Source organism: Physeter macrocephalus, unplaced genomic scaffold, assembly GCF_002837175.3.
Source record: "Physeter macrocephalus isolate SW-GA unplaced genomic scaffold, ASM283717v5 random_353, whole genome shotgun sequence".
Classification (NCBI taxonomy): Eukaryota; Metazoa; Chordata; class Mammalia; order Artiodactyla; family Physeteridae; genus Physeter; species Physeter macrocephalus.
In genome coordinates, this window is record NW_021145585.1 from 38,311 (window position 1) to 64,182 (window position 25,872).

The window sequence follows — 25,872 nt, forward strand, 5'->3', positions numbered from 1 at the left end:
GCATGTGGGATCCTCCCAGACCGGGTCACGAACCCGCGTCCCCTGCATCGGCAGGCGGGATCTCAACCACTGCGCCACCAGGGAAGCCCCAAAGGCATATTTTAAAAGCCCCTGCTCCGCCCCGAAAAAAAGCCCAGCACAGTGCCTGACATTAGGAAGATGTTCATCCAAGGTCAATTCTCCTTCCCTAGAAAAGTCCCCAGGTTTGAACCCTGAGCAGAATCTCCAATGCCATAGCTTCTTTGTGGCTCCAATAGGGGCTTTATTCTCTTCTACTCATGTGTTCATTCAATCAACCAACATTTACTGAGCACTTTCCATGTTCCAGGATCTATAGATACAGAGGTGGATTAAATATAGGCCTTGTTCTCAAGTTGCTATAAACACATGTACATTGGCACAGGGTAAAGGGGCAAAAGAGAAGTGTGACCTATTCTACTTGGATAGCATTGTTCTTTCCAAGATGAGCAGGTGTTCCTGGGGAGTGGGAGGCAGGAGAGAAGGAATGGAAAAGGGAGGGGTGGGAGGAGGGGTGGCTGGACAAGAGGAACTTATAACTGAAGAACCAGGGCCTGGGTCCTGGGGACCAGTTCTATCCTGATAAGGAGTTCTTACCTCATCCTGAAGGCAGTGGAATGCTATTAAAGAGGAGGAATGTGCTGAACCGGTTTGGCTGCATTGTGAGGACTGGATGTGGGTAGTGAGACAGAAGTCAGGGAGGCCAGGCAGAAGGTTACTCCAGCTGTCTTGGTCAGAGATAATGAAGGTCTAAACCAAGACAGAGGCAGATATGGGGGCAGGTAGGCATGGCAAGACTTGGTCATCAGGTTGGTGAGAAGTGAGGGAAAAAATGATCCTTAAGGCTTCCCTGGAGGCGCAGTGGTTGAGAGTCCGCCTGCCGATGCAGGGGACATGGGTTCGTGCCCCGGTCCGGGAAGATCCCACATGCCGCGGAGTGGCTAGGCCCGTGAGCCATGGCCGCTGAGCCTGCGCGTCCGGAGCCTGTGCTCTGCAGCAGGAGAGGCCACAACAGTGAGAGGCCCGCGTACCGCAAAAAAAAAAAAAAAAAAAAAAGAATGATCCCTAGATTTCTAGCTGAGGTGTCTGTTGCTCTCTGAAATGGAAGATACAAGAGGAGGTGGTTCATGAAGGGTAGGGAGAAGATGGGGGGTTCATATGGGACATGCTGGTTTGATGTTTTGGGAATGTCCAAGAGGACATTGGCTACGTGCTCAGGAAAGCAGTCTGAATTGGAGACCCAGATTTATGTCATTTTATTAGTGGATGTTGAAACCATGGAAGTGGATAACATTATCCAAGACAAGGCTGTGTAACTTCTTCTGAGAAGGAGACCAAAGACAGAACCTTGGTAATCACCAATTTAAGGGGTACAGCAGAGAAAGAGGGGACAGCAAAGGAGTTAGGAAAGAATTAAAAAGCTGGGAAGGAAGAGAGAGATGAGAGGGGTCTGTCATGGAAGCCAAAGGAACAGTTTGCAGAAGAAGAGATTGATTGGTCAACAGGGTCAAGTGAGATGAGATTAAAAGAAGGCCACTGGGTTTGGCTGTTAGATCACTGGTGGCCTTTGCCTGGGCTATTCTGCTAGAGGGGCGGGGATGGCTGCCATGCTGTAGGTGGCTGGAGCAGAAGAGAGAGGTAGAGACTCTGAGCTCACTAAAGTAGGGACTAGGCTTCCTTCACTGGTGCCTAGTAAAGCTAATCCATCCATTAAATGAGGGAGTGAATAAACTTGGATTGAAAAGGAAGAGGGGTGGGATATGCAGTGGCAGAGTGAGAAACAGGGTTCATAGAGTGTTTTGTTTGAAGATGTTCATAGCCTGTAAGGAGAAAAAAACCCCAAAACACTAAAGAGGCAGAAGGCAAGAATTCTGGCTGGGACCTAGAGTTCAGGTGCTTGGGCAGGAGGAAGGAGGGCCACTTCCCCAGGCTGGAAGTTGATGAGGGTGGGGGCAGCCATAGATAATGCTGGTGAAATTTTGTGCTGAGAGGAACAGAAGCAGGGTAGGAGTTTCCACGAAAGAGCTTGGAGTTTCATTCATTCATTCCATTAATTTTGAGTACTTTCTGTGCTGTGGAAAACAGAAGGAGCTCACCAGGGACCAGTAGAAGGATGACCAAGTGCCACTGAAAGCCCAGCTGAAGTTCCCAAGCAGTCAGCTACCTTCCTTAAGCAGGACTCAGCTCCAGTACCCCAAAGGACAAAGCTAATTGTAGGAGGAAAAAGGAAGTGGCACACTCTACCCTGTGGTTGCTGATGGAGCTGCTGCCGGTTGGAGTTGTCTTTGGGAACACCCTGGGACAATTCCTGGAACTGTCCCTTCTTGCCTAGACTCTGGCTCTACTCTGACACTGCTATTCATGACTCCAGATTCAGCTCCTATTATGCTTCTTCCAAGAAGGTCACCCCATCCCTATCTCAGTAGGTGTCCTTGTTCTGTCCTCCCACAGGCCTTCCTCCCCACCATTTCCCTATCAGTGTCTGCCTCACACTACTGTCATGCACTGTTCCACAGACCTCTCCTGCCTCTCCCCTCCTCATCCCCTCCCCCAGCCCCTTGACAGCAGGGACTGTTGTGTCGTTCTTTTAATCTGCATCTTCTGGGGACTGCACCTGGAGCTTCTCAGGAAATGTTTTTGGAATGAATGGCATGAGGAGGGGGGCTGCTGTCACCTCTCTACTCTCTCAGATATAAACAGGTTACCCAGCTGGGAGAGAGGACATCTGCTGGCTGGTGTGGCGTCCAGCACTGACGCATCTACCTTCTCTGAAGGTGGGTCTGTCTGGGGGAATCTCTGGCCCCAGGGGTCCCCACCACCCCTCACCTGGTGGTAGGCAGGAGGGAGGGAAGTGTTTGGTCCTGAAGGGGTCACCCAGCTGCCCTACCCTGAGACCCCTTCTTGTGCCAGACCGAGAGGGCCACCCCTTCCTGGAAGCCACAATCACCCCTTTCCTTTGTACGGCACTTTATGTATGGTGCACCAATATCTTTGACACATGTGAACTGAGTCCTGCCAGAAACCCTGCAAAATAGGTATTACCATCATCCCCATTTTGTGAATAAGGAAATGAAGGCTCAGAGAAGTAAAGTAACTTGCCCTAGGTCACCCAGCTAGACTTGGACTCAAGCCTGACTACAAGTTCAGAGCAGTTGCCACCCTGCTGCCCTGTGCTCCAGTTCAGCTGTGCTGGAGAAAGCCCGAGGTGGTGGTGCAGGACTCTTACTCTCCCTGCCTCTTATTTCCCTGAGATGGAGAAAGGGCATGGGAGGAAAGGAAGCAGAAAGGGAGGCCACTAAGTGGATCAGGGGTGTATGGGGGACCCATGCCCCCCAGAGCCTGGTAGGGGGGAGGGAAGGGGAGGAAGAATGTAGGGAAGGCTCAGACCAAGCTGCTGTCTCATCTCTCAAGTACTTTAAGGCCACTTGGAGTAACACACCCCCAGCCTGATTAGCTACTAGCTGGTGGCCAGTATGAGGTCTTGCCCCAGTTCCACCCCTTGTAGGGGCTGGATAAAGGCACAGTCCTCCTGGCCTATTTGGAGGGAGTTAGCCAGCCGTAGCACCCCAAGCCGGGCTGCCCTGGAACTTGCGAGTGCCCGCCCCCTTCCTCCTCTGGGAGTGGGCGGAGCTGGAGTTCAGGGGGAACCTGCAGGAAGGTGCCTTGTCCTCTCGGCACAGGGAATCACTTCATGGGCTTGTTTTAGATGGTGGCCCAAGGGGAGAGCCATTGGTAGACTGGGGCCTTAGGCAGGGTCAGAGGTGAGGCAGTGAGGGTGGAGGCTGGGAGACACCAGTGTGTGCACAGGGCTTGCATTCAGCTGAGCAAAAAAGTTAGGAACCTTTCTTCAGGCCTTTCCCCTAATCCCCAGGCCTCTCCCCAGCAGCTTCTCCTCTGTGCCCTGGGACATGGTATCTGTGTCGCCTACAAGGGGTGGACTGTTCAAGTCTGTGGCTCTAAGGACTGGGGAGAGAGAATGGATGGGGAACGGGAACTTGATGAGTAAAGAGAAGGGAAAGAATCAAGAGTGAGTCTGGGAAAGGGGAGAGAAGTGAGAGTGAGAAAGGTGTCAGAGGGAGAAGAGAGAGGAGGGAAAGGGAAGAGTCAGCAGGAGAAGCCAAGGAACATGACGCACTGGAGGCTCAGGCCTAGCTCCCCTCCAGACTTGAGCTGTCATGCTGCAGCAGGCCCTGGGGCTGGAGTGGCTTCAGAGGCTGTGAGGGGTCGGACACTGGCCTCCTGGGCCTGTGTGGGGCAGGCGTAGGAACTGAGGATGCTGCCGCCGCCGCCAGCTTTAACTGCTGGGGACTCTGAAGTGGCGCTCCCCTCTGCCATGGCAAGAGGGCCCTCCCTTACCCAGGCACTCTGTGCAGTGGGGTAGCTGACAACTCCGAGCACCGGGTGAGGGGCAGGCAGGAGTCAGCAGAGGGCCCTGGGAAGGAAGGTAGGCTCCCACAGAAGGCAGGGGAGGGGAAGAGGCAGGTGTCACAGGACAGCAAGGGGGACTTGGTGAGACACTGTCCTGGGAGTCTGCGAGGGGCAGGCAGAGTCACACGCAGTGGACGGGGGAGAGGAGAGCGCTGGGCTGAGTTACTACTACTCAGCAGTAGAAGCAGCTGTGGGGGGAATTCCCTGGTGGTCCAGTGGTTAGGACTCGGCGCTTTCACTCTCGGGGCCCGGGTTCAATCCCTCGTTGGGGTAACTGAGATCCCACAAGCTGCATGGAGCGACCAAAAAAAAAAAAAAAAAGAAAGAAACAGCTATGGGGGAGGGAGGGACAATGGTGGCAGCAGGTGAACTTGGTGAAGCCTTTAGATTGAGCTGTGGGAAGGGAGATCCAGGTATGTTGCCGCTGCTGCACGGTACGACCCAGACTCTTACCCCGTCAGGTGAATTCAAGGACACTGACAGGTGCTGCTGGAAACACAGAAAGTGCATTGGGCACATCATCCATCCCTTCACCTCTGACTATGGCCACCACGACGTGCACCTGCACTCTGTCAGCCACTGTGACTGTGATTCTAGGTAAGGGCCCTCCTCCTTGGGAGACCCACAGCCCAGGAAAGACTCCTGGGTAGAGCCAGATCCAAAATTTTCACTGTGGTTCCCCGCTTCAGCTTTGACCTGGTGCTGCCAGCCTGGCCCCAGCTTTTGTAAACCTGGCTTGTGTTCCAGGAGCCACGGGGAGGTCTTTTGGCAGACTGGGCTGAACCCAGTGGAAGCCTGCTGTCCCTCAGGCTTCTTGCTCTGGGCCCCTGGGGAGTCATGGAGGCATGGGAGCCAGCCTGAGTCCCCTGTGTGGCAGGCTGAAGGACTGCTCAGAAAAGACATATAGCAGTTCCGGAGATACGGGCCCAACCTGCTCCCAAGATGTGGACTCAGCCTGTTTCAACATCATCCAGTGCCCATGCTTTGAGCTCATCCCAGAGGAGGAGTGTGTGGAACGGCTCTGGTGTGGCTGGTGAGTGCCGGTGGGCTGATGGGGGGCACTGGCCCCCAAGCTCCGTCAACCATCTTTCCCTGTTCTCCTCTCCCCCAGGTGCAAAAGCTACAGGCCTGTCTCCGTGGCAGTGATCCACCATCCCATCCACCGTGAGTGCGGGGCAGATGACCTAAACCAAGAAGAGGAAGAGGAGGAGGAGGAGGAGGAGGAAGAAAGCAAGCCTCCCATCCCGACCCAGGTGGGGCCCCCTGCCCTCCCCACCAACACAGGTATGGGCGTGGTCACAGGTACCCCTGACTTAGCAGCTCCCATCACCATCTGGCGTTCCGAAAGCCCCACAGGGAAGTCCCAGGGCAATAAGGTGATCAAGAAGATAAAGAAGAAAAAGGAAAAAGAGAAAGACAAGGAGGAGGAGACGGACGAAAAGGCAAAGGTGAAGAAAAAAGTCAAGAAGGGCAAGTTGACTAAGAAGAAGAGCCCAGTTAAATCAGAATCACCTCCAGACTTAAGCCAATTGTTAAGCCCAAGAGAGTTGGCCAGGATGTCAGAGTCCAGCCCAGACAGCCGGCAAGATCTGGAGAGTGAGGACAGTTACAATGACCCTGGGCGGGAGGAACCCTCCAGTGAGGATACTGTGGAGTCTTCATCACCCAGGAAGAGAGAGAAGAACAGGGTCCAGGCCAAGAAGCCCGGGATGAAGACCTCGCCAGTCAAGAAGGTCAACAAGAGGAAATCTCCCCCAGCATCAAACCCCAATCTCAGTTGAGGCCAGGGCAACCAGGGTGAAGAATAAATGTGATCAAGTCTGTAGCTGACCCCCTGCTTCTCGCTCCCTCCAACCTGGCTACTTCTGGGGGGAGGGGGCAGCCTCTGGGCCTAACTGGAGCCAAGGGGCTAAGGAGCTGCAGGTGTTTCTGAAGGGCAATCCATCTTTCAAGAGGAAGCCCAGAGAAGGCAGGTGGGAGGGCAGGGAAGGGGCACAGCCTGTTTCTCTGTAACATCCTGGGTCCAGGGCAGAAGAGCACCTCTGGGTGGGAAGGAGGCTTCCTGTCTACTGGGAGACAGGTCTGTGCAAAATCCACTTGGTGACAGGCATTGTGTGCAGTGATACCACTAATAAATTGAACCTTTTAACCCACTCTCTGCCACCTTGCCTGGCCTTTTCCTCCTCTAAGTGGCCCTGGGGCAGGTGCTGGTGGCATCAAAAGGAACAGGAACCTTCCCAGCTGGTGTGGCCATGCTCCTGCTAGGCCCTTCTAGGCCTTTTGTGCTGAAGGGAAAGGAACTGAATTCCTGTCAGAAGGCCAGCCCCTTGTCCCAATTCTTGCCAACAAACAGCCAAAGGGATCTTGAATGAAGGAAAGCAAGGCAGGGAGCTCTCCAAGTTTGGGCAGCAGTGGCCTTTTCTGACTTCTCTGCTGAGCCCCAAGCAGAGGCAAGGGAGGGGGAAAGCTTTGCTTTCCCAGAGTTGACAGGCAAAGCTGTGAGGTGAAGCCCTAGTGAAGAAACACAGGGAGATCAGTCCAGATCAAAAGAGGCAATGGGGCTGGGGGAAGCGACTAGTCAGCTCTCTTCGCCAGGGATGTGTGTGTGTGGGACCAGGTGAGTGGGGGGCCCATCGTGGGGGAGATACAGTTGACTCACGTGGAGGTACCGTCAGAGACCAAGGCCCAGCCGGCAAAAAGGGGAGAGAGAGGTGCAGGGTTCAAGTGGAGACACCCAGATTGACTTGTGGCCTTTCTCCCATGTGCCAGAGAAGACTAGAATGCACAGTGGATGGGGTGGCTGTGTGTGAGTGTAATAGCAGCTGCTAACATTTCCTGAGGCCTGATGAGGTCCCAGGCACTGGACTTAGCACTTCACACATTCTTTCTTAGTCCTCACAGCTGCCCTGCTGAGCTAGGTATCATCATCTCCATTTTACAGATAAGAAAGCTGGCTTAGAGACAACAGGAACTCGCTCAAGGTCACAGGGCTGGGAAGTGGAGCAGGGATGTGACCCTAGGCAACGTGGTATAGAAGCCACCTTCTCCTCTCTAAGTCCCTGCCTCTCTGATGGCCTGGAAGAGGGAGTCAAGGGAGCCCTCAGAGCTCCAAACACTGCTTTGAAAGCTCCCCATCAAGAGCTGGAGAGTTGGAGAGAGGCTTTGCCAAGTGCTCTGTAGAAACACTGTTTATTCAAATGACGGGCAGGAAGCGTGGCAGCAGGGGGTAGGGGCAGCCAGGTGGGGCTGGGCAGGTTAGCACTGCTCCCCTACATCCCTTGTGATCCTGCTTTGATAGCCACCCAAGCTGTTGGTATCAGGGTCAGAAATACCTTCCCTCCTCTCTCCTGTCCCAAACTGAATAAATAGCATCCCTCTCCCCACGAGAGCTGGGGGAGACTCAACGTGCTGAGCTGGTGCTCCGTCACAGCCCAGAGTCAGGTGAGAGCAGAAGCTCAAAATGGCTTGTAGGGAGTAGAATACAAAACTGTTCCACTCTCGTTTTCTTCTTCCTCCCTGCCACATTCCCTTCCCAGCCTGGTCCCAGGACAGGTGGTCGGTGAGGGCCTGGAGTGGGAGTATTGTTGCCTAGCGTACACTGAGCTCAAGTGCGCAAGGCCATCCAGCCTGTCACCCATCCAGGCTGACCACCAAAGAGAACGTCAATTCACTCCACTTTATGGACAGAAAAGGAGGGGCAAGGAGTGAGGCAATGGGCAGCCAGGCCTCTCCCAGCCTCAGAGGTAACCAGAGTCCTAGGAGCAGGCCCCCTACCGATCCATCTCGTCCAGGAGTGGGGTGGCATCGCCAGCAATAGACATGGGGGTGCTTTCGATCATAGGGCTGGGGGAGGGCCGAGGTGTCAGCCGCTGCTTCTGTTTCCGCCGTTCTGCCTCCTTCTCCTGCAGCCACTGTTCCGCCATCTTCCCCCAGTCGATGGCTGCATGGCTGTTGGACCTGGGAGGGAGAACAAGGGCCTTTGAGACTGGGACTCTCTAGAAGGAAGCCTTCCCAGCAATCACTGGTGAGCGTCCATTCTTGTAGAAATGGACCTCGCCTCTACGGACAGCAGCCATGGCCTGCTGCCACACTGTGTTCTTCCCTCTTCTCCCAGAAAGCAGTCCTCCTGGGGACATCACCTGGGTCATGGCTGTCAGAAGATCCAGAGCACCTCCCTCTACTAATAACCTGTTCTGTGCCACCATCTGTATACTTACTTTGGCTGCTGCTGCCGTTGCCGGGAGCTGGAGGAGGGCTGGGGCTGGGCCTGGGCAGACTGAGGGGTGGTGCTGGCCTGTAGCTGGTGGTACTGTGGTGTGGTGATGGGCTGGCTCGGGGTTGTGTAGGAGTAGCTGGGGGTCATTAGTGGCGTGGCCACTGGCTGCTGGGCTGGCGTCGGGAACACCTGGAGAAGGGTGAACAGTTGAATCGGGACGGGTTTTGTGCTTATTTGGTTTTCCTGTGAATTTCTGGCAAGCTGAAAATTTGGGATCCGTCCAGAGCCTTCCAGCTGACCCTCTCCTGAGCAGTGTGTGGTTCTGAGCAGCAGAGGCAGGCCAACACGATGGGACCTGGCACAACAACAGGGTGTACCCTTGACCACTTGAGGTTGCTAGAGGCTTCTAAAGATCCCAAAAGACTCTGTGGAAAGGTCAGAACTACTCTCGTTCCCTTTCCCCTCAAATGGGCCTGAGAAAAAGGAACATCTGCTGGAGACAGTTCCTAATGCTGTGGTAGCCCCCTCTCCTTATGAAGGCCCTCGTGGTGGGCACTGCAGAGGCCAGTCTATGGACACAGGCTGGTAAAGGATGACCGTTCCCTTTCACCCTTCCCCACCCTCTGCAGGGAGCTTCCTCCCCAAGCCACGTACGTGGTAAGCGCTGCTGCCCCCTCCACTGCCACCATAGCCATACTGGCTGGAGGCCCACTGCGCTGGGGTGGCATTAGGGTTCTGGCCTTGGCCTGTCACAGCAGCAATGGCACTGAACACCTGTGAGGTCATGTTCTGGGGCAGGGCGTTCACAGCCCGTGTCAGATCTGTAAGCACACAGAGGTGGGAGATGGGCATGTTAGAGGTGACAGTCCTTCTAGCTCCATCCCCCTTACCCCCAGTCCCCGGCACGAGCTCCTTACCTGCAAGGTTGATGTTGGCTGGGGTAGCATTGATAGAGGCAGGTGTCCGGGTCCTGCTGCTGCTACTGGGGGTGATGCCTGTAAGAAATGGCCCAAATTATGTCTCACCAGAAACCTACTTCTGGTTTTACAACTGGGGGGCTGGGAGAGGTACTGAGGTGGGTGGAAAGAAGGGAAGCTGGGGGATTCCCTGGCGGTCCAGTGGTTAGGACTCTGCGCTCTCACTGCTGAGGGCACGGGTTCAACCCCTGGTCGGGGAACTAATATCCCACAAGCCACGTGGTGTGGCCAAATAAATACATAAATTAAAAAAAAAAAGGGAAGCTGTATAGGCAAAGTGGAAGATGGAATAGGAATTAAGAGAACTACAATGACAGCCTAGGCCTCAGCCCCTCCTACAGAAGGCTAGTGATTATCTTGACTCAGCACTTAGGTGTCCCTTCAACCACACTCCAGAAGTCAGAGAGAGTAGAACTCACCTGGTACAGGATCCTGATAATGATCCTTAAACCATCTGAAAAGGCCATTCACAGTCGGGAAGATTTGGCCCCGGTACCGGAATCCTTCTGGAGTCACTGTTACATATTCTATCCTGGGATTTTGGGAGGAAACATGCATCAGATACCACTTGTGGCCAGCTGTAAGAGAGCGGCCAGAGCAGATTTCCACCATGTGAAGTAGCCACACTGGGTGCTGGGGGAAAGGAGAGATAAAAGAGCCAGTCCCTGACCCTGTAAAAGGAGGCTGCACTCTGGGTGAGGTGAGGAGGGCACAGCAGAGTCCAGGCAACGCCAGGAGTCAGCAGCCCCTGGTGTGCTATGTTCAGGCTGCCAGAAGAAGCCTTGCTGGGGGCTGGGCCACCGTCCTGCGCTGCAGTATGCTGGCAGCACACCGCAGGTGAGGGTTACTGAGATCACAGAGTGTCGGAGTTGGGAGGGGCCTCCCAGGGCAGCAAAGCACAGCTCCCCATGAGCCGGAATCTGGAAGTGCTTCTTGACGGTGGTTGTTCTGCCCTTATTTAACACTTTGCCAGAGCAGAGAGTGGATCAGAGGATGGGCTCTGGGTTCAGACCCAGTCTTTGTTCCAGTTTTGTCTCTGCCACTCATCACCTATACGGCTTTGTACCAAGTTACTAAACCTGAATCTCAGCCTCATTTGTAAAATGAGGATAACGGCACTTAAACCTATAGCGTGGGTATAAGGAATAAATGAGACAACACATAAAGCACTTATCACAACACTTAAAACAGGTTGTGCTCAATAAAGGATAGCTGTCAACAGCCAACAGTCAACACTAAGTATGGCAATGTGCTGACTCATATTAAGCTGAAACCTGCTTCCTAGATCTTCTACCCAACTGTTGTTCATTCTGCACCACAAGGAGTTTGTGCCCCTTTCCACGGGATGCTATCATGTTGCCTCTGCTCCTGGTTAAAGTCCCCTGTTTGTTCAACTGTTCCTCATGGGATAGTTTCCAACCGCCACATGGCCCTGGCTGCCATCTTCTGGAAGCATGCTGGTGAGTCAGAAAAGGCTTCTCAGAAACGAGCACAACATTCCAGAAGTGCCCACGATGGTGCAGGGTCCAGAGTCCAGAGCTTCTTGTCCTCTGGCCTCTGGGCCCCTCCTAATAGAGCCCACACTGTGCATCACGTGCGAGCAGTACAGGACTAAGAGCAGAAAGGCACAGGCCGTGGCCAAGGACCAAAGGGAGGATGGGGGAGCAGAGAAGGCTAGTATGGCTATCAATCTGGGTAACAGACACAAAGAAAGCAGGCCTAAGGAAATCGGACTTTGTCTGATGCAGGGTGAACAAAGGAGGGACTCAGATAGAGGAATACTTAGGAAGGCCAGCCTCTCAGTCATACACAGAAGGGAGCGGAGCAGGTTGGTGACTGGAAGAGATGCTCTCCTGACCTATCCCTGTTCAGCGCAGGCTCACCACAGCAACAGTGAGCCACCGTGTGCTGAAAAGCCCTGGTGAGGGTGAAGCAGAGAGAGTGGAAGGAGTGACCAGTGTGTTGGCCCCCATCTTTGCCAGTCAGGTGGAGAGTGTCTGGTGATTTCTATCACTCTCTGGGAGGGAGAAGACGTGAAAGGAACTCCTTTTCACAGTGTTGATTAAAGCATCTTTCTTATTCAGTCTGCCTTTTGCCTCTAAATCATCACCCTCTTGCCCCACCTCCAACCTCCACCTCTACTCTAAACAGATAAGAGGAGAAAGGCAGTCAAGCAGAACCAGAGAGAGTACTGTTTGGGGGCCTGCTAGCCTATCTGTGGACCCCAGTGGCAGCACCTTCTCAGCACCAGTGCTCACCTGGGTTTACCCCGGGGCTGGTATCCCAGTAGGAACTTGCCGGGCAGTTCCTTGCAGGCACAGATGAAATAGGGAATGAAGGTGGGCTTCTCCTTCTTAGTTTTGATGAGCAGCTCCTCTAATTTCTGGGGGTAGAATGAGGGGGAGAGGTTGGGATAGCAGCATGCTTGGTACACAATGTCTGGCTCACACGTGATGTACACCTCCTTCACCAGCTGAGCATCCCCTACACTGAAGGGAAACCATACATCCGTAAGTGACTGGGAGGTGTCATCCCTTGCAGGGCCCTGGGCTCACCTTACGGTCCCCACCACTGCAGTCCTGATAATACTTGTGGTTCAGAAGGTCCCGGGCAAAGGATGCCATAGGTTGAACATAGCGGGCAACAATCTCATCCAAGTCTTCAAATTCCTGTGGGAAGAAAAAGGCCCCGACTGTCATATGCAGAGCTGAGATTCAGCCTTTCATCAAATCCACTTGGAAGAGAACCCACTGGAGGGGAGGAACTTCCCAGCCCTGCTGCAGCCTCACTCTGCTGCAAAGTCCCCTCAATTTATCCATCTGTTTGAGTCATGCCCAGATTTATTAGCTTACAAGGCACAAAATCCTTTAATTCATAACTTTAGTTCTCCCTTAGTGCTTGGGAACAATAGGGGGATTCATAAAATTTCTCTCCACTGAAAACAGGACAAAGAAATTTGGTGTGTGTGTGTGTTGTACACGAAGCGCTTGCATGTGTATTTTCTCCTCTTCCTCCAGCGGTCCTCTAGTCTATTTTAAAATTTGGAGGACAGGGAAAGAAGTGCAAAATATACAAAACTGATATCAAATTACTCATTTCATAACCAATCTCCTGTTTTGTTGCTCTGTGTAGCTAAAATACAATGCATACCAGTAACGAAGGTGAAAGTGGTTTGTTTCTGGAAGCAGGAGTGGGGATGCTAGTGCAGGCAGGGGCTGCCTCTCACCTCACTGTTGATCCACAGGGTGGCTCCCAGGCTGAAGGCATTTTCCTTGCCCTCTTCCCGCACATCCACGTGCTGGTATATGCCGTCACTGACCTTCCAGGTCACTGTCAGGTGATTTTCACCCTTGCTGCTCGGTCGGATGATCACATCACCCTGGTCCATGGTCTCCATCATTTTTTCTGCTTGCTTAAAATTTATATTATGGAAGGACGGGTGTGCAATCACTCGCTTGATATATGCTGAAGAGAGCAGGAAAGAAGTATAGATCAGGTGATGGGACTGGGAGCCAACAGCAATGGGACAGGCCATGGCTTAATTTCTGACCCACTACTGAATTCTGAGACTCTTTCACCCTCTCTGGGCCTGGATTCTCTGATATGAAGGATATGTTAACCTGGGCCCCTGGGTGCTGAGAGAATGAAGCTTTAAGAGTCACAGTGCATTAGCAAAGAAAATGTGACCCAAGTAGACCCCAGCTTCCAGCCCTGCCAATGGCTCCCTTTCATGATGCCTCTGGGTCTCAGCACCTCAGAGCTGAGCACTCAGTCCCACTGGGAAGCTGAGCAGTCAGCAGTGCATCCTGCAGAGGGAGAGCTGCCAGGACTTGGGGTGCACAGGCATGGTCGTGGGCACACTCACTGGTCCGCTGCTGCTTCCGTTTCATGTCCTCCTCCTGCTTGTGGTCTGCTGCTTCAGCATCAAAGTCATAGTAGGTGTCCTTGGGCAGTTTCCACTCATTGTTCCTGTCCATGAGGTCTGAGGTGCGGCAGGTCAGGTCTGCACTAAACTTCTCGATGTCAATCTTCATGATGCGGCAGTGAACAGTCATTCCCACCTAGATCCACAGAACATTTGAGCTGGAAGGGACAAAGATGGTCTAGCCCGATGCCCTATTTTACATGTGAGAAAAGCAAAGTCCAGGCAGAAAGGTGGAGTGACTGCCCAAAGCCAGCCAGCAACTGAGTGGCAGATTAGTAGGAGTTCAGGGTTGAGTTTCGTCTGCAGATCACAGTCTGTGCCCTGTACTGATGCCTCCCACTCTAGGCAGAAAAACCAACTGAAGCCTCCTGGAATATATTCTGTCACTGGTAATAGTCCCTTTTCTCATAAAGCTACCTAATTATTGCTGCTGGGATGTAATCCAAGTCTGGCTGCCCTTTTTGGAGGGAAAGCAAAGTCGTAGCTATTTTCTGTACTTTACCCCTGATTTGAGCCCTTCTGTCTAAAGAGTGACAAAACCCAGTCATCTGCATGGCTCTCCTTCTGAAAATCTCCCTAGCTTCATTTACAGGCATACCTTGGAGATACTGCAGGCTCAGTTCCAGACCACCGCAATAAAGCAGGTATCACAATAATGTGAGTCACAATAATTTTTTAGTTTCCCCGTACATATAAAAAGTTATGTTTACACTATAGTCTACTAAGGGTGCAACACTATTATGTTTCAAAAAATGTACATACCTTTGTTAAAAATTACTCTATTGCTTAAAAATGTTAACCCTCACCTGAGCCTTTAGCGAATCCTAATCTTTTTGCAAGACTAACATCAAAGACTACTGATTATAGATCACCCTAACAAATATAATGAAAAAGTCTGAAATACTGTGAGAATTACCACACATAAATGTGACACAGAGACACGAAGTGATCAAATGCTGTTGTGAAAATGGTACTGAAAGACTTGCTCGATGCAGGGTTACTACCAACCTTAAATTTGTAAAAACAAACAAACAAACAATCTGCAAAGATCAATAAAATCAGGTATGCCTGTATTTGGAATGTCTTTCCCCAGCCTTCCTAAGTCCATAGCTCAGGGGTTCACAACACTTAGAACCAGAGAATTTGGCAGATCTGGTACCAGCTGTATCACTAACAAACCAGCTGATCCTGGAAAAGGCACTCAAATTTCTCCGAAAAAAGAAGGTAGTATTTCCTTCCCCATCAGGCTGTGAGATTTGAGTCAACATATGTAAATGTCAAGGGCTGGTATCTAGTGTGTGCATAATAAATGGCAGCTCTGATAAGAGAATACTAGAACAGAAAGGGAGCTTAGCCTTTCTGCTTCACAGCATGTAATGCTGGGCCCTGCTTCCTGCCCACTGGACTAAACCACAGCTTCCCACACAGGAAGAGAGAGCCCTCTCTCAAAGGGCTGGCAATTTGATGAAATTTCACAAAGGCAAGGCACAAAAGCTGCTCTCATTCAGACAGACGGTTCTCGCCCTGACTTCACTCAACTGGTTATAAATCCTCCTGAAATGCTCCCCACCAGGAGCCACTGGGAACAGAGCCCAACTCCTGGTGGGGAGAGCCCAAAGCCAGCCTGATTTGGGCAGCTGAAAACTGCACGAGGGGCCTTACCCCAGTCATTCACCTACCTTCACTCGTTCCTCCGGCCGCTTTACCACTTTGTCACTGAGGAATTTGGTGGGGATGAAGCCAGTGACACCATTGTCTAGCCTTGTTTTGACACCGATGGCCTGACCCGGGCATGAACCACTGTCAAAGTGGTTCCAGACCTAAAGGGCATCAGAAGAGGAGCTTGATCATTAAGATTCTGGAGATCACACATTCAGAAAAGAGCTGCCAGGAGTGCTGTAATTCATTTTACCACTGACACTGGCATCATGATGTGAGAACACAATGACTTAGCCACCCAGCAACACAGAATTTGAATATTCCCGAAGTTCCTTGACTCATAACTCATGTTTGGCACCACTGGCCATCAGACCAATCTTTTATGTTAATCTTATTTATATGTCCCTCCAGCTACAACTGAAGCCCCTCCCTCCCATTCTGTTCTGACCTAATGAGCATAAGAAATATCTCTGTCAGTCTCCTCAGAACAACTCATTTCAGTGAACCAGGCACACCTTGGCTCTTTTATAACCTGGACAAATCTCACCAGCTTCTTTTATTGGGTAAAGTTAAGAAATTGTCTATTTTACAGTCTGCCTAAATAACATTTGAGGATCCAGAAAAAGCTTTCAGGATGGCTTTTATGAGTTCTAACCATAAGAAATGCAGATGATGTCTAGAAGAATGTGGGAAAAATTAAGACGTGTGTGGAGAATGAAAAAATTGAAGGGAGCCTTACAGATACCTTCCAACTAGCATAGGGACACCGTGCCTACACTGTATGTGAGAAATGCATATATCCTCTTGTCTCTACTCTGGTTCAGCTACATCCTCAGAGAATGGGAAACAAGGATTAAGGGCTGAGCGAGAACAGAAAAAACCACATAGATCATTTCTGACTAGCATACAGAGGGACTTCATGTTAGGCCTATATGCATTCCAGCTCTCTTCCTTCTTTTTGTATTCACTTGGTAAAGTGTCATCTAAACTATCCCCATTCTTGGTTCCTTTCTAGGGCACTGAGACCATTCAATAAAGGAAATTCAGTGTTACCATGGTAACAATGCAGCATGTACCTCGCTTAGTTCAGGGAAATTGTCCTGCTGACAGAAGGGGCACTGCCATAGCCCTGTCTCATCGTTGCGGATTGCCTGGTCATAGCTCTCACCCTGTGGACGCCTGTGGGCGATGCCAGTGACGTTGCAGATAATGAGCTTTCCTGGAGGAAGGGGAGAGGAGAAGAGGGAAGGGAAGAAGAGAACAGGAAGCAGGCTAAGAGAACTGGAGAGGTAACTCCTTCCCACCAGCCGTTTAGTGACAGACCTTCTATCCTAGAGCATCTCCACTGATTTCCTTCACATCCTCGAAAAGGGAGATCTTCCCCTCATTTGATGACAGGAAAATGAGGCCATAAGACTGACCCCATGAAGACCCCACAGCAGCAGGTTAAAAGCATAATCTGACCTTGAACTCAGCTTTGACTTCCAGCTCAGGGCTCTACAATCTTCTTAAAAGTTTCCCTGGTCTTTCCCACCTACAGTACAAACCTGCCTCATTCTGCTGGAACTGTTACTTCGTTTGAATATGTACAGTAATCGCATCCCCTCACCCCTACATATCCTCCTCCAACTAAAAAACAGACACAGAATTTACCAATGTAGAAGGTCTCTGGTGTTTCTTTGGTTAACATATTGAAGATTTCCTCTGTGTTGGGAGAGCGATAGGCTGTCCGGAGGTCCTTATACCGACAGCTCAGCTCCGCTCGGATGTCATACAGAGTGATGTGTTTGTCACCATAACCCTGGGGAAGAAGCCCCCGTCAAGAAGAGCCTTGCAACTGCTCCCCAACTGAGCCATCAGGGGTCTCGATGAAAGAAGTAAGCCATTTGGCTCCTGTCAGGGTTTCTTCCTCTTCTTTCCCCCCAACATTTACTAAAGGAGATTTTCAAACTTTTTCTTAGCCATGGAACACTGTTCTGATAAAAATGCCTCACGGAACCCCAATGTGTAAAACAGACAAATGCAAAGCCGCACCATTGGAAAGGAGGAAAGAGGACCTAGAAGGAAACCCTGCTACTCACACACTCCCAGCTCCCTCACAATGTGCCCCCAACAATGACTATAGCAGTCTCCGAGACGTCCTAGGCCCCTTAATAAGCAGACTGAAAACTTCCTTGAGAAACCCAGTATAGCATGGGGAGGGAAAAGGATCAGGTGTCCTACACTAACAGTATTAGGGCTTCTCTGAGGACTTGCTGCCTCAGTCTCCTCTCAAGTAGGCCACTTGGGATGGTTTCTGTGCCAGGCCTTCTACACTGTCACCCACCTGCCTCTCTAGTTCTTCCGCAAAGGCATCCAAGTCCAGGTCCTTGAGTCGCTCTGGGTTTTCCAAGATCTCCTCAAGGGCCCCTGCAGGGTTGGCATCCTCGGCTGATTCATCATATTCCAGAGCATCCACTGCCATCTTCCTGGCCCACTCATAGGTCTCAGGGTGAACTCGGGAACCATCAAGGACTTCAATATATGAGTCAGTGCTGAAGGAAAGGCAGAAAAGGGGCAGGATATATAACGAGAAGCTTCTAGTAACAACCCAGATGTCCACCAATGGGGAACTGGTTAAATAAATTAGGGTACCTCCATACAATGGAATACTATACAGCCATTAAAAAGAATGAGGTAGATCTATGTGTGCTGACATGGAAAGATGGCCACAATATATTGATACGTGAAAAATGCACTGCAAAACACTATGAACCGTATGATCCCATTTTTGTAGTAAATGGGTAGTTAGTAAATGCATAGCAAAAATAAAATTTAGAAAAGTTGTAGTATACATCAACTTGTTATGGTAATTATCTCTGGGGGGTGGGATTATGGGGGACTTGCACTTTCTGCATAATATTTCTATATGTTGAAATTTTATATCATGAACTTATATAAGTCTTATAATAAGATAAAACAAGAAGGGGGAAGAAGACCTTTGAGAATTTGCTGACAGCTACTTTCCCCCATAAAGCCTTCCCAGGCTGGTCTTGCCCGTGCACTCACATGGACCTATGTTATTCGTGGAGTGTTACAGCAAAGCTGGGTGGAAAATGAAGTTTTAGAACTTGAAGCCTATTTCCCCACTGATTTCCATTACTGAATGAGGAGCTATGTGCCCGTGGAAAAGATCCTCCAAAGACTGAGTTGATAACTTCTGGAGAGGAAGAGGTCAATAGTGAAGTCCAAAGTCCAAGTGAATAGAACTTTCTCTCAATAACATCATCTCAAAACATACCAAATCTCTCTCCCCCTTCCTTATGCCTCAGACCCCCACACTGCTTCTCCACTGCCCCTTCTATTCCCACCCTTATCTAGCCACAACAAACCATTAACAACAGAACAAGTATGTGTTTACTGAACCAAATCTTATGTTTTCTGTCCTTAATTTATAAAGCTAAGTTGGTTCTTTTTATGTTTGTCTCACAAAAAAGCTTCACATAATTGAACTGATCTTTTCCATAGGTCAGAGGCTCTTGACTAAATAAAGGTTCCTCACCTTTGCTTTAAAACATTTCCTAATTTAAACAGCTTGTGGCCCTTTGACAGCCCTAATCCCTGAATCCCCAAAGCAAAGCCCAAGAGAATTCCTCTTGGCCCACCCAGGCAGAGGGCATCACCTGTCCCCCAGGGAGGCCGTGTCGATCTTGAGGAAGCCAGCGCAATTCATGAAGACTTTGGGACCCATGTGGCACATGGTGACCAGCTGGGTCCGGCTCTCGAGCCTGGTGTTATTCTGTTTCAGGATCTAGAAGAGAGGACTGGAGTAAGCTGGAGCAGTAGGCAGGCCCCACCTCCCCGCCTGCTTTCAGGTCTCTGGGAAACCTTCCATGATGGGAATTTTGTCGCCACACCCCGATATCTAACTGAGCACTACACCATACTAACTGCTACTAAAAAAATTATGTTAAAGAACTACACTATGCCAAGCAAAGATAATACATTCCTAATGTTTTGCTTTAAAGTTAATGATACAGTCAAGTAGCCACACCATATTAAGAAAAAAAAATTTACAAATACTCTTGAAGATCACTACATACCCTCATCTGTATTGAAATACTTTCTTTCCACTGGGGAAAAAAACCCCACTATCCTGGGCTTCCCTGGTGGCACAGTGGTTAAGAATCTGCCTGCCAATGCAGGGGACACAGGTTCAAGCCCTGGTTCGGGAAGATCCCACATGCCGCGGAGCAACAAAGCCCATGTGCCACAACTATTGAGCCTGTGCTCTAGAGCCCGCGTGCCACAACTACTGCGCCCGTGTGCCTAGAGCCCGAGCTCTGGAACAAGAGAAGCCAGCGCAATGAGAAGCCCGCGCACCACAACGAAGAGTAGTCCCTGCTCGCCACAACTAAAGAAAGCCTGTGTGAAGCAACAAAGACCCAATGCAGCCAAAAATAAATAAATAATAATATATATATAAAAAAAACAAAAAAACCCACTATCCTGATGTGTCTAGTACACTCTCACTTTCCTCCATCTCTTTTAAATCATGGCTCAGTCTATCTTTTCCATGAGCCACCACTGTACAGTAGTGAAGACCATGACTGTGGCCACCTGGTCTGAAGTCTGACTCTTGACTCTCACTAGCTGGATGACTCTAGGCAAGAGGTAAAGTGCCTTTATCTCTCTGACCTTGATCTGCCTGTCAAAGCATATTGGCAAAGTAAAGGTTCAATGAAATACAACTTTTCTTTTTTTCTGATTCAACCCAATCCTACCTTTAGGAGATGGGTCCCTTTTCGAGGTCCCAGACCACAGACATACTGAATTAAGGCCTGGCTGTAGGGGTGGGCAATGGCACGGTTGACATCAACTCCAACCTCATTGACTCGGTTGATAAATTCACAGTACAAGGCGTTGAGCAGCTCTTCTTTCACCACATGCTCCTGTCGACACACAGCAGGCAGGCATAAGGTTATTGTGCCACTCTGTCCACCTGGGCCTAGCTGTCAAATCCTACTCACCTGCAAGGGGTGAAACTTGAGGCACAGGATGTCTTCATCAGAGCTGCAAACCTGGGCAAATTCAATCAGAGGGTCCTGGATACGCCGGGCCAGGGAGACTGCCTGTCTCAGCACAGGAGGGTAATCCCGGAACTCTGCCTAGAGTCAAACGAGGGTCAGCAGGGCCATAAAGTCTCCTCAGCTCTAACAGCAAGAGGAAATCCAAACTGCCTGGCTTTTTAAGTCAATTTCTCTCCTCTGGGACCATTTTTCCTGGGACCAATTTAATCTCTGGGGCTCCCAATCTGAACCATGACTGGCACAATGGAGATCCTCTGCATAGGTAAGTGAACAGGTGCAATCCTGTGCCCCCATAATCTTTGTTTCCACAACTCCCTGGGATTGATAGCTCTTGCCTGTGCAGGGCCTAAGGGTGGGGCTCCAGCATTACCTCTGATTTCTTGCTGTTCATATAGAGAATGGCCAACTCATTGTCAATCAGCTCCACACCAATAGAGGACAGCTGTTGACCCTGGTCCAGCTCATGCACAATGCGCTTCACATCCTCAATCAACATCTGGGCGTCCCTGGAGGAATGAGGGATGCTGGTCAGGGATATTTCTGGACAGTTTCTCAGGGATGAACAATCTCATGGCTGGGAGTGGGAGAGGACAGAACTTTGAAGACAAAGAGGTACAATATCCCCAGGGATATCCCCTGGGGATGGGGATGTTATCAAGGCTCTACACAGGCGCATACCTACTCTGTAACAGGGACAGAGCAGAATCAACAATAAAGGATGAGTGACTTTAAGCCAGGCCTGGCCCAATCCCCTGGTACCCCTACCTGTTCTCTCCTGCAACTGTCACCACATGAGGCTTCTTGTTCAGGAGGAATTTCTTTAGAGTTTCAATGTCTTGAGCCTGGAGTGAAAGAAAACTGGAGCTGAATGACTTTGAGGATAGGGAGATTTCAAGCACTTCTCTCTCCCTAAGTAGCTTGAGACCTTACAAGACCACAGAACAATGATGCATCACACGTTGTCAAACTGGAAGACAAAACGAGGGGACTAGGACCTCTAGTTTGAATATTATACTTCTGTTAACATTTCCTAATATTATTACACTTCTGGCTTCTACTTGAGTTGTGGTTAACTAAACATACTTAGGTCTTTTTTAACATAAACCACTGCCTGACAGTCAAGACTATTCTAATCTCCACTTTAAGAATTTTTTCCTTTTTTAAAGAGCTGTTTGTTGAAAATTGTTTTTTAGAATGGAGCTCTGTCAATAAAATTGAAAGATACCTTTATGCTAAAAAAAATCAGAAGCATATACACGAGATGAATTCAAATTTCTCTTTCCCTGGTAGAAATACAAATGCTAAAGCAGGGAAAAGATTGGCTTAATGCCACAGTGGCTTTCAGCTCCTGGAACAAGCTGACCCAGATGCTGGTAAAAACAGAGGCAGTTATGGCAGCTCCCAGAGGCACAGAAGGCCTAGGAACTGGCTTCAAGCCAGAAGGAAATTCTGCACTAGAACTTGAGTGCCATCTACTGCCTACAGAAGTGAGACTCATCCCAGGACGTAAGAGGTCAGGGAGCAGGTCAGAGATAATCAGGGTCTTGCACGGGATGTTGCTTAGACCATAAACTCTTATCCCTACTGAATTATAAGATGGGCTCAAGATGTACACTTGGTAACCTGTCCTAGTCACTTGCCTTCTTCTCCCGTTCTTCCTCTCTCCATGCAGTTCGCCGTTTGGTAAAATGAGGCAGCCGGAGGAAGTCTGTCACTTCTCCTTCACCGTTGACCAAGGCGCAGAACACGGGGTGATCTCTGCCAGCCCAACAGAAAAAGAACCGTGTGATGATCAGCAATATGAGGGTATGAGTAGGAGAAGAACGAGACTAGGGAGACAGATAAGGGGTGATGCCAGACGGGAAGTTACCTGGCAGAGGAGAAAGCAATGCCTAGGACTCGGATGCCCTTCCCTTGGTTCTCATCCATAAAGTCGTCATCTTCCTCTACCTGTTGATCCGGCCGGTAGGGTGCCACCCTCAACCAGTTGTAGAGCTTCCGACTACAGGCCTGGGGAGGAGGCACACCAGTCACTATGGCCAGCAGGCTCGCCAAGTATGTTCAGGAAATAGATGTAGGCACACATTTGCAAAGGTCATATTTATATGCATGCACATTCCTAGCCCTTGGCACGCTTACAACCTGAAGGCGTACTCTGCTTTTAGAAATAGGAGAGTACACACAGGCCAGTCGTATACAAAGAATATATGTATGCGGTGCGGGAGGGAGGGAAGAGGCTCTTCAAGTGGGGAGGTCTTGGAGTGACCCGTGACCTTGTTTGCACTCCCTGTCAGGTTACGCTACGCCTGCCCCCAGTGTTTCCCCATTAGCTACAGGACAGCTATTAAGAGGTGCCTTCACTCTCAGCTCTAGCTTGGGGAAATCATATGACTAAAGATCACGAGTTCCTGTCCACCTTTATGACATATTCTTTGGCTTCGGCCAGCAGCTTGTTCTTGAGCTCTTTGGCCATCTGCACGTACAGGAACTGCTGCAAAGCTCGCTCGATGGCCATGGTGCGCTGCCGATTCCACTCCTGCACCTGGTGGCTGAACTCATCTCGGTAGTAAAATTGTTTGATTTCTTCAAAATATGTCTGGTCATTGCCATAGCTGAGGAGAGACAATGCTGTGGTGTCAGGGACAGAGAAAAGGTGACGCCCAAATGCCCTTGAACACTGGGAGTGACTAAGCCAGGGACGGTGGCTTGCTCAGTTCTGAAAGTGTGGTTCACATTCCTGAGGGACCCCTCCTTCCAACAGACTACTGACCAAGCCTTCCCCAAAGAGCCCCCAGCCCAGAGCTTTGCTTACCCTTCCACCCCCTTCATATCTATGCTGATGTCAATGGTGAGCAGCCCTTCATCTTCAGCCAGGCATATCTTGAGAAACTGGTCATCTCTCAGTTCCTTAACAGGCTTGTTCTTTAAGTACTTGAAGGAGTAAGCGTAGTGGGCTTCATCCACATCCTGTACACAAGAGGGAATCATCAGTCAACAGACAGACTGGGCTTGACCCTTGGAAAAAAGACCGACTCTCTGCTCTCAGGCAGACAGCTCAGCTAAGCGTGAAGGCAAGAAACTCAGTTCAATCAAACAGAGCTGGACCACATGCTAGATCAAAGCCCCTCAACTGGCTTACCTTTCTACCTTTCTTGGTGGGGGTTATATTGAGCTTGGCTCTCTCCTGGAAAGTTTGCCTCAGCACCTGCCGGACAAGGGGCTCTCGGGCAATCTGCAGGGCTACCATGTAGCGGGCACCTTCCAGCACAGCTTCTGGTGTAGGGAACTGGCTGTAGGGAAAATGGAGGAGCTGCAGGACGAGGACATCTTTGCCCTCAGGTCCCTCCTCCTGCCAGCCACCTACTGTAATGCCTACCTGCAGACATAATCCTTGGCCAGCTCCAAGGGCTCTGCAGGAAACTGCTCTGTCTCGTGCCTCTGGTAACTGTCCCGGAGGTTTTCCCCAAATTGCTCAGGAGTAAGCCCAAACTTTTTGGCCAAGCCATCTAAAGCAAACCAGGAGGGTGAAAGGTGAGCCAACAGCTGGGCCCAGTAACCTCTTGGCTTTCAGTCTAGAGCAGCAATTCTGGGCATTAGACTTTAAAGGGGTCACGAATGAGCAGGAGCAGGATGTCTTACAGGGAACAGTGAAAACGCTGACTTTAAATACCTAACAGGCTGTCACAAAGCAGAAAAAATAGAAATTTTCTATGTGACTACTGGGGTCACAACTAAGGTGGAAGTTACCGTTTAGTAAAAGAACTTCCCAAAGATAGGATGAACTCCCTCTCTCTGATCGTGTGTTTCCCACTCCTTCAGGAATTATGGGAGAGGCTGGACCATTCTTGTGGCGTGGGTGTGGGTCATGGGAGCAAGTGTTAGAAGTGGATTGGTGACTCACTCAGATGTCCTTTGGTCCTCTTCCTACCTACCAGTGACTATTGGGGAACGTATACAGCTCGTTTTACCTAGCCCAGCGCTCTGGCAGATGGTGTACATATCTCGGCGGGAAGCCTGCTTGAGCTCTGGCCCTCTCTGCTCCTCATCTTCTGCCTCCTCACCATCACCTGGGAAGAAAACATGAGTTAGTCCTCTGGTTTCCAATCACTCCCGAGGATCTGACACATGTAGAGAAGCCCCGAAGTGTAATCGGCAAAGGGGATCCTTGGAAAGGCCATGGCCACCAAGCCTCTAGGTTTTCTTTTCCAACACTCACCTTCCTCATCTCCCTCTTCCCTTACACGCTTTAGCTTCTTGCGGCTGGCCTTGGCGGCATTCTGCATCTTGGGGATGTCACGACCATAATAAAGCAGGAAATGATTGTAGACATCTTTCAGTTCATCCATTGATTGTACATCCTTGAGCCTGGAGGGAAGGGACATAAGACCTCAATTGTCACGGATGAAGGGTACACCCCAGTTTTGCTACAAGAGATCCAATTCCCATGAGGCAAGATCCCAACTAGAATGAGTACCTATGTTCTCCAATTATTAAAGACATGCAATGGCCCCAGACCATGACTTAATTGCAATCAAGGTATCTTAAAGGCGGAATATGCCAAACAAGTGGTGGCTGGTGGTTGTTAGAGGCAACGAAAAGGGAGAGGCAGACGAGGCAGCATGTCTCCAGTTCAGAGTCCTTGAGATAGTCCTTGTCCTTCTTTCCCAGGTTCATGCCGCTGGCCACTAAAATCATCTGCTCCCCTCTCACACCCCTCTCTGATTCCAGGCTCACCAAGCTACTTTCTGGTTGTAGTTTGGTTTCCCATGTAGCTTTTCACACAGGGAACACATAAATAAGCAAACATGACTATCTGATCCTCTTAACCTTTTATACCAAGATGGAAAAGTAACAGGAATTTCCCTGTCAGAAAGATCACTTCTGACGTGCTGATAAGTTGGGTTTCTAAGGAACGGGTCCCATGCTGAGAATTTTGCAAGGTTATGTTGCTCTGGGGTGGGGATGGAGGGGCGGGGGCCTGCCTTTGGTGTGAGGGCTCCCTGTAATGGAATAAACCCTGCATATGCTACCTCTCCATGTCGGTGGTGTCCAGAGCCCGGATGCCATCAGCAAGGGGCTTGTCAGGGTCAGCAGAGATTTGCTCGTACTGATAAGCCTGCATCTTCTCAAACAGCCGTGTTAGGTTCTCCTTACGGATCCTCAGCTGGGTCCACTAGGACAAGACAAAGCAGGAGTAAGGGATGGTATTCAGCCTTGGATACCCAAGACCATGCTTTTCCTTTCCAGGAGACCCTGGGGGAAGCCTGACAGGGTCTGGGCTGCCACCTGATATGCACAGGAGAACCTGGGTCCCAGTAGTGGTGGTACTCAGTCCAGCCCTCAACCCCTTGAGGGGCATGGATCCCTATATTACCTTTTCATCCCACTGCCACACCCTCCACAGGTCATTGATATGCAACTCGGGCTCCACATACTCCTTCCGGTAGAAAGCAATGAAAGGCACCTAGAGGGGCAAGGAGGTGGCAGTCAGCCAGAGAGGAAAGATCTGCAAGGACCCCCTTTGTTAGAGGAATAAACAGCTCCAGGAAATTCAACAGTAGGAAGCTTGGCCTCCCTCAC

The 25,872-nt window shown here is 50.3% G+C and overlaps 2 protein-coding genes across 8 annotated transcripts in view; one reads left to right on the forward strand and one right to left on the reverse strand.

The window, feature by feature from the left end:
• PROCA1 (protein interacting with cyclin A1) overlaps window positions 1-7,512 on the forward strand; it is a 10,598-nt gene extending 3,086 nt beyond the window's left edge. Inside the window, exons 1-5 of one of the 5 annotated variants that reach the window (XM_055082813.1) lie at window positions 338-2,440; window positions 2,709-2,792; window positions 4,908-5,043; window positions 5,324-5,479; window positions 5,558-7,512. In XM_055082813.1, the coding sequence (XP_054938788.1) occupies window positions 2,380-2,440; window positions 2,709-2,792; window positions 4,908-5,043; window positions 5,324-5,479; window positions 5,558-6,227 (1,107 nt within the window). In that variant the 5' untranslated portion in view covers window positions 338-2,379 and the 3' untranslated portion in view covers window positions 6,228-7,512. Of the gene's footprint in view, window positions 1-337; window positions 2,793-4,907; window positions 5,044-5,323; window positions 5,480-5,557 lie in introns of those variants that run through there. The other 4 variants (XM_007121737.4, XM_028485036.2, XM_028485035.2 and 1 more) reach the window with 4 other exon arrangements.
• Window positions 34-25,872, reverse strand: part of SUPT6H (SPT6 homolog, histone chaperone and transcription elongation factor) — a 31,674-nt gene continuing 5,835 nt past the window's right edge. For 2 of the 3 annotated variants that reach the window (XM_028485032.2, XM_028485033.2), the window contains exons 10-38: window positions 25,667-25,756; window positions 25,323-25,465; window positions 24,509-24,657; window positions 24,261-24,359; window positions 23,669-23,798; window positions 23,432-23,582; window positions 23,105-23,259; window positions 22,709-22,904; window positions 22,163-22,302; window positions 21,933-22,050; window positions 21,058-21,134; window positions 20,663-20,798; window positions 20,233-20,370; window positions 19,987-20,154; window positions 18,886-19,013; window positions 17,550-17,757; window positions 16,877-17,024; window positions 16,300-16,442; window positions 15,244-15,384; window positions 13,505-13,700; window positions 12,866-13,104; window positions 12,195-12,308; window positions 11,898-12,022; window positions 10,059-10,171; window positions 9,580-9,657; window positions 9,317-9,483; window positions 8,664-8,851; window positions 8,221-8,403; window positions 34-331 (exon numbers count right to left, since the gene is read on the reverse strand). In XM_028485032.2, the coding sequence (XP_028340833.1) occupies window positions 304-331; window positions 8,221-8,403; window positions 8,664-8,851; window positions 9,317-9,483; window positions 9,580-9,657; window positions 10,059-10,171; window positions 11,898-12,022; window positions 12,195-12,308; window positions 12,866-13,104; window positions 13,505-13,700; window positions 15,244-15,384; window positions 16,300-16,442; window positions 16,877-17,024; window positions 17,550-17,757; window positions 18,886-19,013; window positions 19,987-20,154; window positions 20,233-20,370; window positions 20,663-20,798; window positions 21,058-21,134; window positions 21,933-22,050; window positions 22,163-22,302; window positions 22,709-22,904; window positions 23,105-23,259; window positions 23,432-23,582; window positions 23,669-23,798; window positions 24,261-24,359; window positions 24,509-24,657; window positions 25,323-25,465; window positions 25,667-25,756 (4,089 nt within the window). In that variant the 3' untranslated portion in view covers window positions 34-303. Of the gene's footprint in view, window positions 332-7,616; window positions 8,404-8,663; window positions 8,852-9,316; window positions 9,484-9,579; window positions 9,658-10,058; window positions 10,172-11,897; window positions 12,023-12,194; window positions 12,309-12,865; window positions 13,105-13,504; window positions 13,701-15,243; window positions 15,385-16,299; window positions 16,443-16,876; window positions 17,025-17,549; window positions 17,758-18,885; window positions 19,014-19,986; window positions 20,155-20,232; window positions 20,371-20,662; window positions 20,799-21,057; window positions 21,135-21,932; window positions 22,051-22,162; window positions 22,303-22,708; window positions 22,905-23,104; window positions 23,260-23,431; window positions 23,583-23,668; window positions 23,799-24,260; window positions 24,360-24,508; window positions 24,658-25,322; window positions 25,466-25,666; window positions 25,757-25,872 lie in introns of those variants that run through there. The other variant, XM_028485034.2, reaches the window with a different exon arrangement.